Consider the following 15,948-nt stretch of genomic DNA (forward strand, 5'->3'; position numbering starts at 1 on the left):
CTCATCCACCGTTTGCATCAGGAAGTTATCATCAATGCACTGGAGGAACCTCCTGGACAGTGGCTGGCTGTGCGTGCCCTCCAGCAGCTATCAGGTTAGTTAAAAATCCCCCACGATAACCAGGGCCTGTAATTGTGAGGCTGCTATCAGCTGCCTGTAGAAGGCCTTGTCAACTTTCTCGTCCTGATCTGGTGGCCTGAGAGTGCTGCCCCACCCCCCTTTAAATCTCGTTTAAAACTCTTGGAATGAGCTCCGCTAATTCCCATCCCAGAGCCCTTTTGCCACTGTGAGATACACCTTTCCCATGTATTATTACTGTTATTATTACTGTTAGGCCAGGTGCCTTATAAAACCAGCCATTACTAAAGAACCTAAAGCCCAAGGCATGTGTCTCAAATGAAGGCTCTGTTACCCAGTCTCAGTGTTACTGCCAGTGACTAAGACTTTGCATGATGAACATCTTACTGCCTCACTTCCTTTTTTTCCAGGCTTTTCGTGTTCCTCCTTTTTGTCTTGAATGTCATCAGAAAGACATCCGGCAACATTAAGCACAAGTATGTAGGCACGTGGAAGCAATGCTTTGGTTTGGGAATATTACATAGCTGATAAATAGTTGAGGGCAAGGAGTTTCAGCTTTCTTTCCAAAAATCTAGGCAGGATTTTGGAAAGATTCTAAAGGAATATAAATAGCAGACAGAAAGCTGGAAGTGGCAGCAGGTGGTTGGCTGCAGGAGGGCTGTTCAGGAATGCCTGCTCAAGGACAAGCCTGAGCACAACCAGCGTGGGGCTTTTGCTGCAGCTGCCTTTGTCTTTACAGAGCGGCTGCCCTTTGAAGTGGATGCTGCTTGAGTTTCAAGCATTCGCAGATCTCTGCCCCTATATGCTTCCAGTTTGCTCTTTTGGGATCCAGCCAAGGACCTTCCAGGCCCAGACTAGGAGACAGCGTGGATTCCTTGTTGAACTGGCGATTTTTATTTTCTAGGTGAAGGTTGGTATAAACAGGAAGAGTTGTTAGTTGCAGGGCTAGGGGATGAAAAACAAAAAAGAGTTTACACAGCAATAAGCAATGATGTTTCAAAAGCATTCCCAGAAGAACAGCGTGACTTCCCAGAACAGTCTAAACCATGGCAGCTCCTTAGGGCTGGCAGACCCACAGTGAAGCTGCTGGAAAGCAGCCAGTGGTCTGTTCCACTTCTCTTTTCTTGTGAACTCCCCCAGTGAGCTGCTTTGCCCCCTTTTACTGCCAGTTTCCTAGGCCTTGGCATTTTGACAACTCCATTTGCTGCTGATAAGATCTCTAGTAATTTTTCTCTGAGCAACTTTCAGACCTGTTCTTGGTTTGCATTGTTTTATTTTTGTTCTTTCCTTTGTTATCTTTGACTTTTCTGGAAGCCCAAGGTCAGCAGCCCTGCTCCTTGCTGTCACTATTCACTATATCACAAGATATTCAAGGAAGAGCTTCCTAAAAGTGATAGTATATAGGAACAAAGAAGCTTGAGGCATCGTGTTCCACATTTTATCATTGGTTTGTGCCCACGCTACTCACTAGGAAGGAGTCTAGGAAGGAAATTGGGCTTTTAAGACTTTTTGGTACATGCACAAAGCGTTACCAGTATTTCATAAGAAAAATATTAACGGGAAGGCAGCATAAAGCTCTCCTACAGATGGACTAATGAGCAAATACAATGGAAATATTATACAAAAGCCCATGAGAGGCAGAGGAAAGGAAACCTCCTAATCTTCCATGTGCCTGCATGATGATCCTGTGCTTGATGTTAGGAAACGTGAAGCAGATAAACAGGAAAAAGAAGAGGAAGCTGGCAAAGAGAAGTACAATAGGGATAAAGTAGATCACCAAGTGCAAATGTACTGACTGGTTCCGATGGACATTTTTAACAATAGCAGGAAAAAGCCTGAAGAGGATTCTGCTTCAAGCAAATCTTGGGTCAAATGATGGGGGTATGTTGCCATTCATCAGCTCTTGTGAAATGTGGCGAAAGGAAATGTTTATTGTTTTGTGTATTTTTAATGAGGTATTTGTTTTGTTTTTGTAACTATGCTGCTCTATTGCCTGTCAGCATTTACCATAGAATCATAGTATGGCTTAGGTTGGAGGGGGCATTACTTTATCAGGCATGACTTACCCTTGGTGAAGCCATGTTAGTTACCACCAATCACCTCATCTTTATTTCCCACATGCCTTAGGGCCTCCAGGAGGATCTTTGTCAGTTCCTTCAGAACATCAGGCAGCCTGTAGCAAACCCCCGCTATGATCTCCTTTCTCTGCCTTCCCTTTAACCTATAACCCTAACTTATAAGCTATCTGTCAGCTCCTTGTCTATCCCCAGGTGGAACTCCATGGACTCCAGGTAGTCACTGATGTAGAGGGCAGTATTACAATCCAGCTGTCTTCAAGACAACTTGTATGATCTTTTGATCTTCATACAAGATCTGAAGACTCCTTACGCTGGGCCTGCCCCCTCTTTCACACAGAAAGAGAAACCCCCGCCCCCAACCTCCGTCGCCGGTATCAAGGGGGCGGCCCTCGCCCTCCATAGGGGGAGGCGGTTAGAGGCTGGGCGGGATGTGATGGCCGCGTCCATCTGCCCTGCGTGCTCCGAGCCCTGCGTGGAGCCGCGGCTGCTGCCCTGCCTGCACTCGCTGTGCACGCCCTGCCTAAGGAACCTGGAGACGGTGGGAGAGCCCAACCGGGCCAATACCGCCCTCAGAGCGCTGTGCCCGCTGTGCGACGCCGAGATAGCGCTGCCTCCGGGCGGCCTCGGGCAGCTCGTCCCCGACTACACGGCGCTGGGGCGCGGAGGGGCCGCCGGAACGACGGGGTGCGACCTGTGCGCGGATGGAGCGGCTGCCAAACGCTGCCAGAGCTGCGGGGTGCGACTCTGCCTCTTCTGCTGCCAGGCACACAGGTGAGCCCGGCGGTACGTGGGCTTAGAGCCGGCCTGCAGGTGGGCTGAGGAACGCTGTCCTGGGAAGTCACTGCCAGCCTTAATCAGCTTGGCCTACTTGCTCAATTTTACTGCTTTTCTATTTAATAGCAAAGCCTTTCCACAGAAAGAACTGAGGCAAATTCCTCACCGCCCTCCCCCCTGCATGTCTCAGTGCCTGTAAGGTGGCTCTGATTCTCAATTACTTTTCCACAGGGCTTCAGTTTTCAGCATGCCATTCTGATGAGCTAATGCATTATAACCCATGTAAGCTGCTGAAGAGTAATGAACAGAGATGTTGAATAGCAGCCCTCCACATTGACAGATAGCTGTGCAAGGTATTAAGCAGTGGGAGGTTTGTCCTAGTGACACACTTCCAGCCATATTTTTTGATAGCATTTTTTCACCCCATTAGCATCTGCAGACTTACACTTGCTTGATGGCAGAGCAGAACCAGAGTTGAGAAAAGCAATTTTGAAGTGGTTTCCTGCTGTGCAAGGAAGATGTCCAAGGATCTGAGTGCCACCGTTGTGCCTCTTGGAATAAGTGAGAGAGTCTTAGGTGAAGTTGAAGGAGTGTAAATGTGGAGGATGTAAGCAAATACTGCTAGAAGGCATTGAAAATGTGCTGGACCTGAAGGAATTGCTGGGAAGCAAAAGGAGGGGGCCTGAGAGCAGCTTCTAGTGAGCTCTTTGCGTATGGGTATCCTCTTTTATTTGGAGCCTTGTTCTCAAGAGATACAAGTCCTTCATGCAGAGTGAATTGCAGAGGAGACAGGAGGGAGCAGTGCATGCTTTGACTTGTAGACTGACATTTCTGAGCGTTCTTGGATGTTAGCATTTCATATCCAATGTGCCTAAAGTTCTGTGTTTGCTCCTTTCCAGGAGACAGAAGAAGACTGCCTCCCATGTCGTGGTGGAGCTGGAGAGCAGCAGGGATTGCAGCCAGGCTGGGAAACCTTTCTTCTGCCCTTCCCATCCCTCAGAGGAGCTAGGGCTGTTCTGCGAGCAGTGTGACCAGCCCATGTGCCAGGATTGCGTTGCAGAAAGGCACCGGCAGCACCCCTATGACTTCACCAGCAACGCTGTGCACCGGCACGGGGACTCCCTGCGGGAGCTGCTGAGAAGCACCCAGCAATGCATGAGCACATTAGAAGATGTGCTGGGCCAGACTGATAGCGTGGGCAATGCCATCCGCACTCGTGCAGAGGCTGTGGCCACGGAGATCAATGCGTTTGCCAGAGGATATGTGAAAGCTATTGAAGAGCACCGGGACCGGCTGCTGAAGCAGCTGGAGGACCTGAAGGTGCAGAAGGAAAACCTGCTGCACTTGCAGAAGGCCCAGCTGCAGCAGCTGTTGCTGGACATGAGGACAGGCGTGGAGTTCACGGAGCGCTTGCTGACAAGTGGCTCAGACCTGGGGATCCTCGTCACCAAAGGGGTGGTGACAAGCCGGCTGGCAAAGTTGAACAGTGCTGCTTACAGCACCCACCCCAATGTGGATGACAGCATTCAGTTCTCTCCCCAGGAGAGGGCAGGGCAATGTCATGGCTATGAAGTTTTTGGGGCTGTTATCTGCAAAGCTGTTGATCCAACCAAATGTACCCTGCACGGGGAAGGTAATGGGGTGCCATACCACTTGCTGCTCCTTGAAGTCACATCTTCATTTTCTTTGCTTGGGTGGTGTGCAGCTTAAGGCTCTGTTGGTTCTTCGTCTTTACAGCATCTGAGAATGCCCAGGGAACAACTGGCATAGGTGGCTTCATGGATGTTTGCTTCCTAAGCCAGCAAACAGATAATGTTCAGACTAGCTCTCAGAGCACAGCCACCTCTGGCCTGCGCAGCGCACATGGGCGGACCCAGTGCTTACTCAGTCCTTTCTGTGTTACAGTGCAAGTGCTGAGGTCTCTCGGGCTCTGCACTGTACAGTGTGCTCCTCCTGCTCCTTCCTGGGTGCACAGGGCACCTTGAGGCCCACAGGGAGGACACCAGCTGGGCTCAGAAGCGTAGGCAGGTGCCCACCTGATTTGTGCAGACCTCTAGGAAAAGGCTGCCCATAACCTCCCACAGCCTCCAGCTGTCCATTCTCTTGATCCCTGGTTGTCTATTTCCATTTTCCTGTGGGTGGAGGAAGCCATATACCCCATCAGTGGAGTCCTAGGTGTGCTCTAACAGGATTGAAATATTACCACATGGGTGGGAGATAGGACTCAACAGCCATTACTGCTTTCTTGACTTTTTCTCCACCTTCCAGATCTCCGCAGTGCTCGTCAGAATGAGCTGACGGGCTTTACCCTGCTCTGCAATGACACCACGGGGGAGCGGATGGGGAGAGGAGGAGAGGCCGTGATGGTCACCATCACCCACAAGGACAAGAAGGACTGGTGGGTATTTCATTAGACTACTCCCCAGTTGCTGAGTGTGCTTCTGTGTCTCCCTTATCCTGACTCCCTCCTTGTTTGGGCAGGTTTAAAGAAATCCTTCAACATCTGGGTCACTGTCTGAAGAAGTAAAGGCACAGTGTTTTTTTCCACCAGTATAGGAGTGGTTTCTAGCAGTTGTATACAGCTGTGCGGAGCTTGACATTGTTGGCTCACGCTTGTATTGAATCTTTTAGTCATCTGAGACTTCTTAAAGGACTCAGCTTACAGTGAGTATTGCTTAGTGAGATGTTGCTCCTTCCATCTCTACCAGCAGTCACCCAGAGTTCCTGCTTTTGTTAAAACCTGAGCATAGAACATTGCAATGCCAGGAATGACCATTATGAGCCATCAAGCCCCAGAACCTCTGGCAGCTGATGGAGGTGCCTAAACTTGTGTTCGCTGCTGATACTTCATCATGCTTTCTCCTTTTGTTGCAAGTGTTGAGCACTCTCACACCCTTGGAGGTTTTGTGGTGCATACGCTGCAGCTGAGTCAGGATGCGAGCACAATTGTTGCAAGGTTTTGTCTTGGTAGGATGACCTGAAAAGAGACAGGATGTTGAACTTCCTTGATATGGGGAAGTATTGATGTGCTCATACAGAAACAGTGCTGGGTGCACAGATGCTTGCCAGTGAAGGATCATCATTCTAGAATATTGCTCCTTTGCACCTTCATTAGGTGCATACATGGTATGAGGAGGTGTGCATGTGAGGTTTATGTGGCTTTTGCTTGGTAAGGTAGAGGTTGCTGTGGCCACATTAACTCAGTTTCCTGTTCATGTGCATAAGCAGTTTCTACATCTGTTGCTTATTGCTGTCTGGCTTCAGAGTGAGGCACAGCAGCTGCTGAAGAGCCTGAAGTATCAGCATGCAGTTCATGGCAGGAAGTGGTGCAGGCAGCCATACTGATGTGATGTGGTGGGGGATGGAGCATACAACCTACTAATCCATAAAGTTATAGATGGCTGTTTTGTGGGGCACAAGAGACTAAATGGTGAGGATTAAGAAGATCACTTCCCTCTTTACAGAGCTGCCTGCTATTTTTTTTTGTGGAAGGCCCTTTCTGTGAAGTAGGCATTCAGTTCCCAAGTAACGAGATGATGGTTTTTCCTGTCATAGTCTGCAAGTAGCATGACAGCCATTGAGCTTCATTTTGGGAAGGGGAACTGGCCATCAGGCACCTAGAGCTCCTCTGAGTGTCAAAGAGAAGAGCTGGGTTGTATTTGGGACAGTAGTTGAAGTGATTCAAACCTACCTTGCTTATGCCCTGTCTTCCTCATAGGCTCCTCTAAAAGTAAACTGTTCTCTGAAACTATGATTTACCCCCTCTCTGGGAGCTCTTGTCAGATGGGATAATCTGACTTGCAAGTGTTTTGTCAGTCATCTGCTCCTTCAGTGCTCTGGGTTGCTACAGATCCTTGCAGCACAGCTGGCTTTGTGTGACTTCCTTTGTACGGGTACCGCAGCTCCCTGTAGCAGGTGTGTGTGAAAGCTACTCAGTACTTGAGCATTGCTTATGCATCCTGTCAGGCTCACTCAAGACCCACAGCTGCTGAACAGGGGTGAGGATGAGGACTTGAGCACAAATCTAGGGCCGAGCAGTGGTTCACGTGTACAGTGTCAGTCACTGACATCTTGGGCTTCTCTTTTTCTGTTCATAGTGCAGTCAAACCAACAGTGTGTGATAATGGTGATGGAACCTACCATATTTCCTACAGCCCCGAGGAGCCAGGCTTGTATGCTGTCTGCGTCTATGTGAAAGGGCAGCATGTACAGGTAGCAGTTCTTGTTCGTTTTGCATTGGTTCTTTATGTACTTTTCCTTTCTAAGTATTTGCTTTAAGTCTTTCTAAGGATTGGTTTCTATCAGTTGGCAGCTAAGACGTCTTAATGATCTGTGACTGACAGGCTCACCCAGCTTCTTTTTGGAACTGCAGGCATAACATCGGGTAACAATGCACTGCAGCAGCTTCTCTGCTTGCTTGTCCTCTGCAGGGCTCTCCATTCATTGTGATGGTGAAAAGCAAGTTCCGCAAACACCGGGGCATGTTCCACTGCTGCACATTTTGCTCAAGTGGGGGGCAGAAAGCTGCTCGCTGTGCCTGTGGAGGGACTATGCCAGGTGAGTGTGCAGCTTTCCCTGTGCTACTGCTGTCAGGAGGATTTGTTACACTCAGAATCAGCTTCCTGGCTGTGCTACACGGCGTCCAATGTTTGTTGGAGAAGTCTCATTCCTTGTTTAGGCTGAGAGTTCAATTCCCATATTTGTTTAATCTCAACCAGCTTCCTTGACCTTGGCCTGCATGCTTCATTGTGTGTCCTGCATGTTTTTATTACACAACCAGCCTCTTCTCTTTTGTTGCTCTGTATCCAGCTCCAGCCATAGCTGCCAGCAGCTGGCAGGAGGTTCTGAAGTCCCATGTCTTGCATTACTTGTCAGGCAAGAAGACAGAAACCTTCAGCTTTCCTCAGATATTGGAAGGGGGAAATCCCTCGTGGTTGTTCCCCTTTCTATATGTGACTCTGTAACTTTGGTTTTAAATACATGAGTGCCTCCCTTTCTTAGACAAATCCTGGAGATGAAGCACTCCAAAAGCCACTGATGCTGGGATTTTCTGGCCTCCTTTTAGGTCAAGTTGATGGTGCCTCTTCTCTTGCAGGTGGGTACCAAGGTTGTGGCCATGGACACAAAGGTCACCCTGGGTGTCCCCATTGGTCATGCTGTGGACAAGTCAAAAGGAGCTCGGAATGTCTGAGTGGGTTTCCCAGCGACAGATCACAGAGAAGTTTGCTCAGGACAGTGGAACTCTGAGAAGTTGAGCTTCTGTGCGCTCAGGGCCCTCCTACCGTCTGCTGAATGAGTGAGCATGTACCACAAGGATCCCCACAACTGCTGAAGAGCCATGTTGTCAGAAAACAACATGGTGACGAGTATGAAATGAGAATAGAGGGTGAGGGAAAATAAAACTGTGCCTTATATTCTACCTGGGGTTGTGAATGCAAGGTTGTTTTGTTTCTAAACAAGAGCCAGCTCCAGGAATTGTACCAATGCCTGCACTTTTGGCATCTCAAGACCTGTGGGTTTAGGCTCTGAGAAGAAACTTGAAGTCCTTGCTCACAGGAGGGTCAGTACGTGCCTCATTCTGCATGACAGTCTGCTGCCCTTCTCTGAGTGGCCAAAGTTGCCTTTACCTCTGGTACCCAGCTGGATTTTGGCATTGTATGTGTACTGATAGTACACTTCACACTCCTGGGAGCTGCTGTTCTGTTTGCAGCTGTCCTATTTTCTCCAGGTGAGCTGCAGTCTCATTACACTCTCTCCATAAAGGAGGAGGAAGGCAGAGTAGTGATTTAACTGAAAGAAAACCCATGGCAGTGATGGGAACAGCAACTGCAGTGCCACTTTTTGTCCATGGAGATAGTGTGGGGCACAGCACTGCTGGGGGTGATATGGGATCCAGGAAAGCACCCAGCTCACCAAGGAAAGATTTGGGGTCAGTGTGACTATCTGTAGGAACCATAGGTACAAGGTTGCAGTTATCTGTCCCAAATGGGAAGAGCAGCACGTATTTGAAGCAGAACTCCTGGATTTGGTTTTCATGGCCCTGGCAGTGCTCTCTCTTTAGAATGAGAGCTTATTCCACTTATTCTCCTGGGTTTGTATGGTTGCTGCCAACCCATAGCTGGGAAAGTAATACCTGTGGTGAGGAAGAAAAGACACTTACTGCCTGATACTTGCCTGGGTGAAGCAGAATCCTCCATGTATCTTCTGGAACAAAACACATTCATGGCATTGATTGAACACTACTGCCCTGGGGGTAACCTCAGTCACAGGTATGTCCTTCTAGGGGCTTGTAATGCTGCCTGGGGAGATGGGTCTGACTTGGTGGTTCTGTGAGAGGAATGCTGCTCTACTGTCAACAGTGAGGACCGGTTCTTGATTTCTGATGAATGGTAGCTGGGTTGTAAGTAGTAGAAATCGGCACTTTCTGCCTGTTTGCTTAGACCTAGAAGACTAATTTATTGTTCTTTCCTCTTAAGAAGCCAGTTTTGGAACCTCTTCCAGCAAAGGAGACAGATAACTCTTATGCAAATGGTGTTTATAACTTTCCATTAATCATCCAGGCAGGGCTGTCAAGCAGGGAAAGGTTAGGCATTTTAAACCTCCAAGTTAGGCAATGTAAGTCTCCAAATTGCTGACTCTGAAAATACAAAGTGAAAGTTGAATTGGAAGCAACCTTTAATGGAACAAAGCGTAACCCGTTTCTTGTCCTTGCTCTGTGCTCAGAGTTACCAGAAGGTAACATGAAAAGAAATGTCTCATCTGTCATTTTATTTTGCCTTCCCACCCTTTCGTGTGTATTTTTTTATTGGAGCTTCCATCCAGAGTTACAGAGGGAACACAAAGGCACAGGACTTCCCTCTAGGCACGTAATTTCAGTCTAAAAACATCACAGTTCTCACAGACAAAGGAATGTGTTTTCATGTCAGGCCTTCTACACACACCCAGTCGCTGACATTTTCCAAGAAATCGGGGGCATTGATACCTGTGAACAGAAAACTAAGGAGAACTGCAAGTCAGCTTTGGGCAGGTCCTTGATACAACAGTCTCAGGGATTGACTTCTGTGCTGTGGTGAAGAGAGCTACGTGTCCTGGGAGCCTGAAGAATTCTGCATTGAAAACATTTAATGACCTTATACCCTCCGTGGGGATTAGATGCAGTTGTCCTCCATTACTTGCAAGTACTTTGCCTTCAGTATTCCTTACTTCAAGTGTTTTGCCAGTTGAGTATCATGCTTACCTGCAGGAGTCTTACGCAGGTCCCCAGGAGCCCAAGAATGGTTTCTGCTGCTATGTGGGTGCACAGCCTTAAACAATTGGTAGATGAGGATACGGTGGTATCCTGCTGGCTTGCATGATGTTATTATAGATCAGCTGGTCCTTCTGCTTATGAAGACATTTTCAAGACAGACGTATGCACAGTGCTGCAACAGTAAGGATACGTCTTTTTCTTAGGACAAATTTTCGTGCCAATAAAATAGCAAATGATGAGGATGGGCTTTGAGAGGCAAGAGGGGGACTTAGTCCTCAGATTGGGAAAACAGGAAAATGTGAGAAAGCTGCAGGGAAAAATGCAGCAAGAACAAGAGACTGTGGAAGACCTGGAACAGTCCCCTCAGCATGGAAGACTCCAGAGAGGGTGTATCTAGGGCAGTGTATCATAGGGCATCTCTCTCAGAGGAGGCAAAGCACACCCAGTGACACAACTGTGCTTGTACCTCCATGCACGAGTGTCTAGTTTGTCCCCAGAAGACCACAGAAGCACAGAAGCTGGCTCAGCAGGGCTTCTTGGCTATTCCAATGCAGAAGGCAGTCTGCAGGGGCGTACTGACTACATGGGGTTCCACATCAGGGCAGACCTTGGCAGGAGCACACAGGTCGTGTAGGTGGACTTACCAGCTTCTAGCTCAACGTGGCTCATCACCATGTTTTGAAATAGGAGAGCTTGTTCTGACTGGTGCTGCTTCCTTCTTCCCTTCAAGGTCAGGTGAGGCCAAGCACAGGTAGAGCCGATAAGGCAGCATCAGATTCTCCTCCCAGCATTCAGGGTGGCTCTGCTGGTGCTCCCATCTGCAGTGCCTCTCGAGCACCTCAGCGTTACCATTACTCATGTTAGGAGCAGAAGGCTGGAAGGGTCTCCAGTGTTTCATCTTTTTCAGCCTGTTGTGCGTTTACCTCTCTTCAAAGAGATCTGAAGAAGAAGGCAGTGAGTGATGATCAAGTGAAATATTTCCCCTCCTCAGTTTTATTTGAGGCTGTAGGGTGATGGATGAGCTGTCAGCAGCAGCTGGAACTGGAGCAATGGAAGTAGGCCCTGCCCGCATCTCTGCCACAGGCCTTGCTAGGGGTGTTCAGGCATCTCCTCTACTTGTACAGCAATTACCCTAGCAGTCAAGCCCTCCTACTGAAATAAATCAAGAATTCCAACAGCAAACAGACCCACAGTTGAAAGGAGAAGGTCCCAGCCTGTCTCCTCTGTCCTGCAGGCCAAGCAGTCCCATCCCAACACGAGTAACTCTGGATGTGGCACTCCTCTGACCTGATGGGCAGCCAGTTCAGCCTCCTAACCCAGCAGGAAACCATCTGCTTTCTATTTTGCCTTTGCTTCCTACTGGGTTGCTAGGCGTAGTGCAGATACATGCACTCTTATCAGTGCAAGGGAGTAAGACATAGGAGGATCCACACAAGCTGTGGCATGTAATCAGCCTGGTGTGAGGAGGTTGGAAGTGGTGAGTTCTGGGGGCTAAATGCCTTAGAATACTTGGTTGACTTCAACGCATGCATATACCAGAGCCACAGCCACTTACAGCTCTCTCACTGTTGTCTAGAAGTCTGCTGTGTCACACACTATGTCTGGATACGTTCATTCCTTGTAGCCATTAATGGGCTGTTTTAGAGTTAAACTGTGATCCAAAAGATGCAGCACACACACACATCTGACATCTTGCACATACACCATTAGGCACTTACCGTGTTCCTTAGAGCATCTTCAGCTCTCCTGAACGTCACTCAGTCTTTGCTGCTGGTTTGGTCACTGATGTGTTGATTATACGCTGGCCTCTGGTTGTTGCAGAGAAAGTCATTTGCTTTGTTTGTTAAGCTGTTGGCTCCCAGTAACCATCCAAACTGACTGGAGGTATCTAAGGACTGTGCAAAAATCCCCCTTTCACCATCTTCCCTGGAACACGGTCCACATGTAAATGACAGGATATTCTGGTTCCCTTTCAGGAAAGTGGTGCAAGCTGCCTTCCCTTCTCTGGTCTTTCACAATCTGCCCTCTTCATCCCCAAGAGCTACTCAATCCAACCCCAGCCTTGAGTGAGAACAAGCACAGAGGGAAAGATTTGGAAAGTCTGGTCCACTTTTCTTCTATGTGCTCTCATGTCCACAGCTCTGAGAGGAAAGAGTGGTTTTGTGTGTCTGCATGGGAGACTCCTGCAGCCTGATCCCAGGTATAGTCAGCTACTGAACCGTAAGCTGGAGTATTTTTCAGCTTAAATCAAATTAAATGCTTCTTAAATTAATGGTTTAAGAATTCTCTCCTGTTTCCCCAGTGACTGGCCTGGTGGGGGGAGCCAAGATACTGTTTCCTCATTCCTGGGAGTTCACTGCTTGGACTCACCACTCCTTAGCTGGGTTCAGTTATTTAAGCAGGACAGGCTGGAAGAATGCATCGTGAGAAGGACGGGGGCTGTGCTGCACACTGTGTGCGACCTTTGGGCTCTTGGTGTCTGCCTCATCTTCCTAAGTGCTGTGACCATGGCATCCCAAGGCCAGGTGATGTTCTGGAGGTACGATGTAATCTGTGTCTGCTTTGGGAGTGAGAGGAGGGAGGGAGCTGCTTCTTCCAGAGCGCTTGACTATCACAGTGCTGCCAGGAGCTTTCTAGAGAGCAGTTCTTTGCAGCTTGACCTCTACTGCATTCACTGAGGCTACTTAAAGACCAGGATGAGCTCTTCCAAGCCTGATGAAGGCAGAGGTTCCACTGAGGTGTGTCATTTTCCTGCCTCCACCTCCTTCCTACCAGCAGCTCTGTGGACACATGCGAGGTGTAAGGGAGGAAGGCTGCATGGTAATGGTGTTTTTTTTTCCCCAAATAGCATGACCACAGTCATTATCATCCTAGCTGCCGTGATTGCCCTGATCATCGGGTTTGGTATCTCAGGTATGTGACCATTTGCATTCCTTGCTTTTTTATGCTGCTGAGGAAAGGGGTGGATAAATGTGGAGCAGCCTGTGCTGATGGGGCTTTGGCACTGCGTTAACAGGACTTGTCCCAGTGCCCAGAGCCAAACACGCAGAAAATCCTAAAGATCCCATATTCCCACCTCCCAAATGGGAAGTGTCTTCAAGTCTAGGACTGGCCTGGTCCCTCTCTGTGCTCACCTCCTTCACTGTGCTTTCTCCATGCAGGAAAGCGCTCCATCAATGTCACCACCTTGACATCACCTGGGAACATCGGCCAGAGTGGCCTCCTGGGCTGCACCTTTGAGCCTGACATCTGGATGAGCAGCATAGTGATTCAGTGGGCAAAAGTTGGAGTGGCCGGATTGGTTCATGAGTTCAGAGGGGGGAAGGATCACCTGCAAGAGCAAGACGTGGCGTTTCAGGGCCGCACGGCGGTATTTGCAGACCAGGTGATTGGTGGAAATGCTTCTCTGGAGCTGAGAGAGGTGCAGCTCTCTGATGCTGGTACCTACAGGTGCTCCGTCACCACGTCCCGTGGGAGTGGAGTAGCAGTGCTGCGGTACCAGACGGGAGGTGAGGAAATGCTGTCTGGGGATATGGAAAAGAAACTCCCACTGTGAAACATATAGGCTGATGTATCCAGATCTGGCTGCTAGAACAGGTCACCCAGAGGAAAAGCCACCTGGATGTTGTCCTGGGCACCCTACTGTAGGTGTTCCTGCTTGAGCAGGGGTTGGGCAAGGCGGACCCATCTGGCAGCCACCGGTGGGCTCTTTGCACCTTGAGTAGGTGTATATCTGATGGTAGTTATGAGGACCTTCTCCCTGAGACACTGTTTCAGTGAAACCAGACTTGGTGAAGGAATTACACGTGTTTAGAATGGGACAAAGCCCAGCGTCAGCAGCTGAGTTGAAAACTGCTTGTGAAATTCAGGAATGTTATTTTAGTGAAAGGCCAGACTGGATTGTGTGGATGTGCCGTTTCCTTTATTCCATGGCGTGACAGAAGCTGAAAGCTGACACTATTTTTTCCCACCTCTGTAAGGTCCCAAAGGACATGAAATGCTGCTCAGCTCTGCCGAGGCTTTTGATCATGCTCCAGACTGGCTGAGTATCCAGAGCTGGAAAAAATAACATGCCTAAGAGGATAAGAAGTGGGTTTTTTTGGCTTTCCAGAGGTGCTGATGGCCTTACCCTCTCTTTCCATGTCCTTGCTCCAGAGAAGGGAGATTTCTATTCTAATACTTCTATGCATATTTTACTTCTTACATTTACTACAGGCAGTTTGCTAGCTAATCATCTGACTGCTAAGAGCCCTTATTCCTAGAATGGGTGTAGCTAAATGATCTCAGAAACACCCAGATCTTACTCTTGTTAAAGATAAAACTTTTGTTGTTTTTTTTCTTCTCTCAAGCTTTAAGATAAATCTCCAGCCAGCACTGCTACATAGTAAAAAATATAGTACATTCAAAATCTTTTTCCTACTTTTATAATGTATACACCTTTAAAACATGATTATCAAAGCAACAAACAACCTATATCTCGCAGTTACCTGAAGCATTCCATACTTGCTAGATTTAACCATTCACCTTGTTATGTAGGGGGTTTTGTTTCTCCAGTGGGCTTTTAGCAGCAGCTCTGAAGCTCCCACATGTCCCTTGAGCTCAGGGCTTGGCAGACAACAGCGGGTCCAGGACTTTCCAGGGGAACTAAGGCAGGCAAGAGAATTATTGGAAATGAGGGGAAAAATGGCTTTCATGGCTCTACAAGTGTTGAAGAGTTGGCCTTCCAGGAGAGGTCTGGAAGTCACTTTACACTGTTGGCTTGAGACATACCTTGAAGAAGCAGCCACTTCTCAATGCTGTACATCATTTCAGCCTCTGCTAGGAGCTCTTGGGAAAGGACTGGGCTGTGTGTCCAGGACCAAGCTCAGGTGCGACAAGCAGAATCACTTAAATACAACAAAGCTGTGACACAGCTTCAGCAGATCTTGTCAAACTGGAGTGCCTTGTCAGCAGGAGACTTTGCTCCTCTACAGGCATCCCTCTTTAGCACAGTTTGTAAGAAGTCTGCTTGAGCCCGTGTTTTTTGGCCATGTGTAGCGCTGAGATGTGAGCACTAAGTACTCCAGGAACACCTGGGACCAGCAAGCAAGTAGGGCCCTGTTCTCAGATGCTTACCTTTCTGACTCTCCTTGCTCTCCCTCCCTAAGCCTTTAGCACCCCCAAGGTCCATGTGCAGCCCAGCAGCAGTGGGGACACATTGCACTGCGAAGCACCACGGTGGTTCCCTCGGCCCACCGTGCACTGGATGGCACACAGCAACACTGGGAAGTGCCTGCCTCATGCTGCCAACACCAGCTACCAGCTGAACTCTGAGAACGTCACTCTGAAAGTGGTTTCCTTTCTGCACAACATTACAGCCAACGCCACGTACACCTGCGTGATTGAAAACAGCATTGCCAAGGCTACAGGGAACATCAAAGTGACAGGTAGAGCTCAACAGCACCCAGTGACCATGGGCACGGGTCAGTGTGTTTGTGTACACTGGGGGCTTCTGCAGTACTGCCTCCCCTGGTTTTGGGAAAGGAAGGGAAGGCAGGGACCACTGCTTGCTTTCCTCTGCTGGATTCTAAATAGCAGAACATTATTTGGCATACTTTGTATATGAGGCTCCGTGGTGTGCTCAGCACAGAGCAGAGGAGCTGAGGGGAGGCCTCATGGCAGCTGCAGCTCCTCACAGGGAGCAGAGGGGCAGCGCTGAGCTCTGCTCTGTGTGACAGCGACAGGGCCCGAGGGAACGGCATGGAGCTGTGCCAGGGGAGGGACAGCTGG

The 15,948-nt window shown here is 48.8% G+C and overlaps 2 protein-coding genes across 10 annotated transcripts in view; both read left to right on the forward strand.

The window, feature by feature from the left end:
• The first annotated feature begins 7 nt into the window (after positions 1-7).
• Positions 8-9,700, forward strand: TRIM45 (tripartite motif containing 45). Of its 2 annotated transcripts, XM_015874446.2 has the most exons (8): positions 8-94; positions 489-554; positions 818-2,927; positions 3,830-4,563; positions 5,199-5,328; positions 7,028-7,142; positions 7,361-7,487; positions 8,026-9,700. In XM_015874446.2, exons 3-8 carry the CDS (start codon positions 2,590-2,592, stop codon positions 8,175-8,177), a joined length of 1,596 nt encoding a protein of 531 aa, XP_015729932.1. In that variant the 5' UTR covers positions 8-94; positions 489-554; positions 818-2,589; the 3' UTR covers positions 8,178-9,700. The 2 variants fall into 2 exon arrangements, with proteins under 2 accessions (XP_015729932.1, XP_015729923.1); XM_015874437.2 differs by having other exon boundaries at positions 489-2,927.
• Positions 8,206-15,948, forward strand: part of VTCN1 (V-set domain containing T cell activation inhibitor 1) — a 20,196-nt gene continuing 12,453 nt past the window's right edge. For 7 of the 8 annotated variants that reach the window (XM_015874478.2, XM_015874466.2, XM_032447282.1 and 4 more), the window contains exons 1-6: positions 8,206-8,316; positions 12,156-12,379; positions 12,482-12,718; positions 13,028-13,092; positions 13,341-13,688; positions 15,327-15,605. In XM_015874478.2, the coding sequence (XP_015729964.1) occupies positions 12,309-12,379; positions 12,482-12,718; positions 13,028-13,092; positions 13,341-13,688; positions 15,327-15,605 (1,000 nt within the window). In that variant the 5' untranslated portion in view covers positions 8,206-8,316; positions 12,156-12,308. Of the gene's footprint in view, positions 8,317-12,155; positions 12,380-12,481; positions 12,719-12,758; positions 12,918-13,027; positions 13,093-13,340; positions 13,689-15,326; positions 15,606-15,948 lie in introns of those variants that run through there. The other variant, XM_032447284.1, reaches the window with a different exon arrangement.

The sequence above is a fragment of the Coturnix japonica genome, chromosome 1 (assembly GCF_001577835.2).
Source record: "Coturnix japonica isolate 7356 chromosome 1, Coturnix japonica 2.1, whole genome shotgun sequence".
NCBI lineage: Eukaryota > Metazoa > Chordata > Aves > Galliformes > Phasianidae > Coturnix > Coturnix japonica.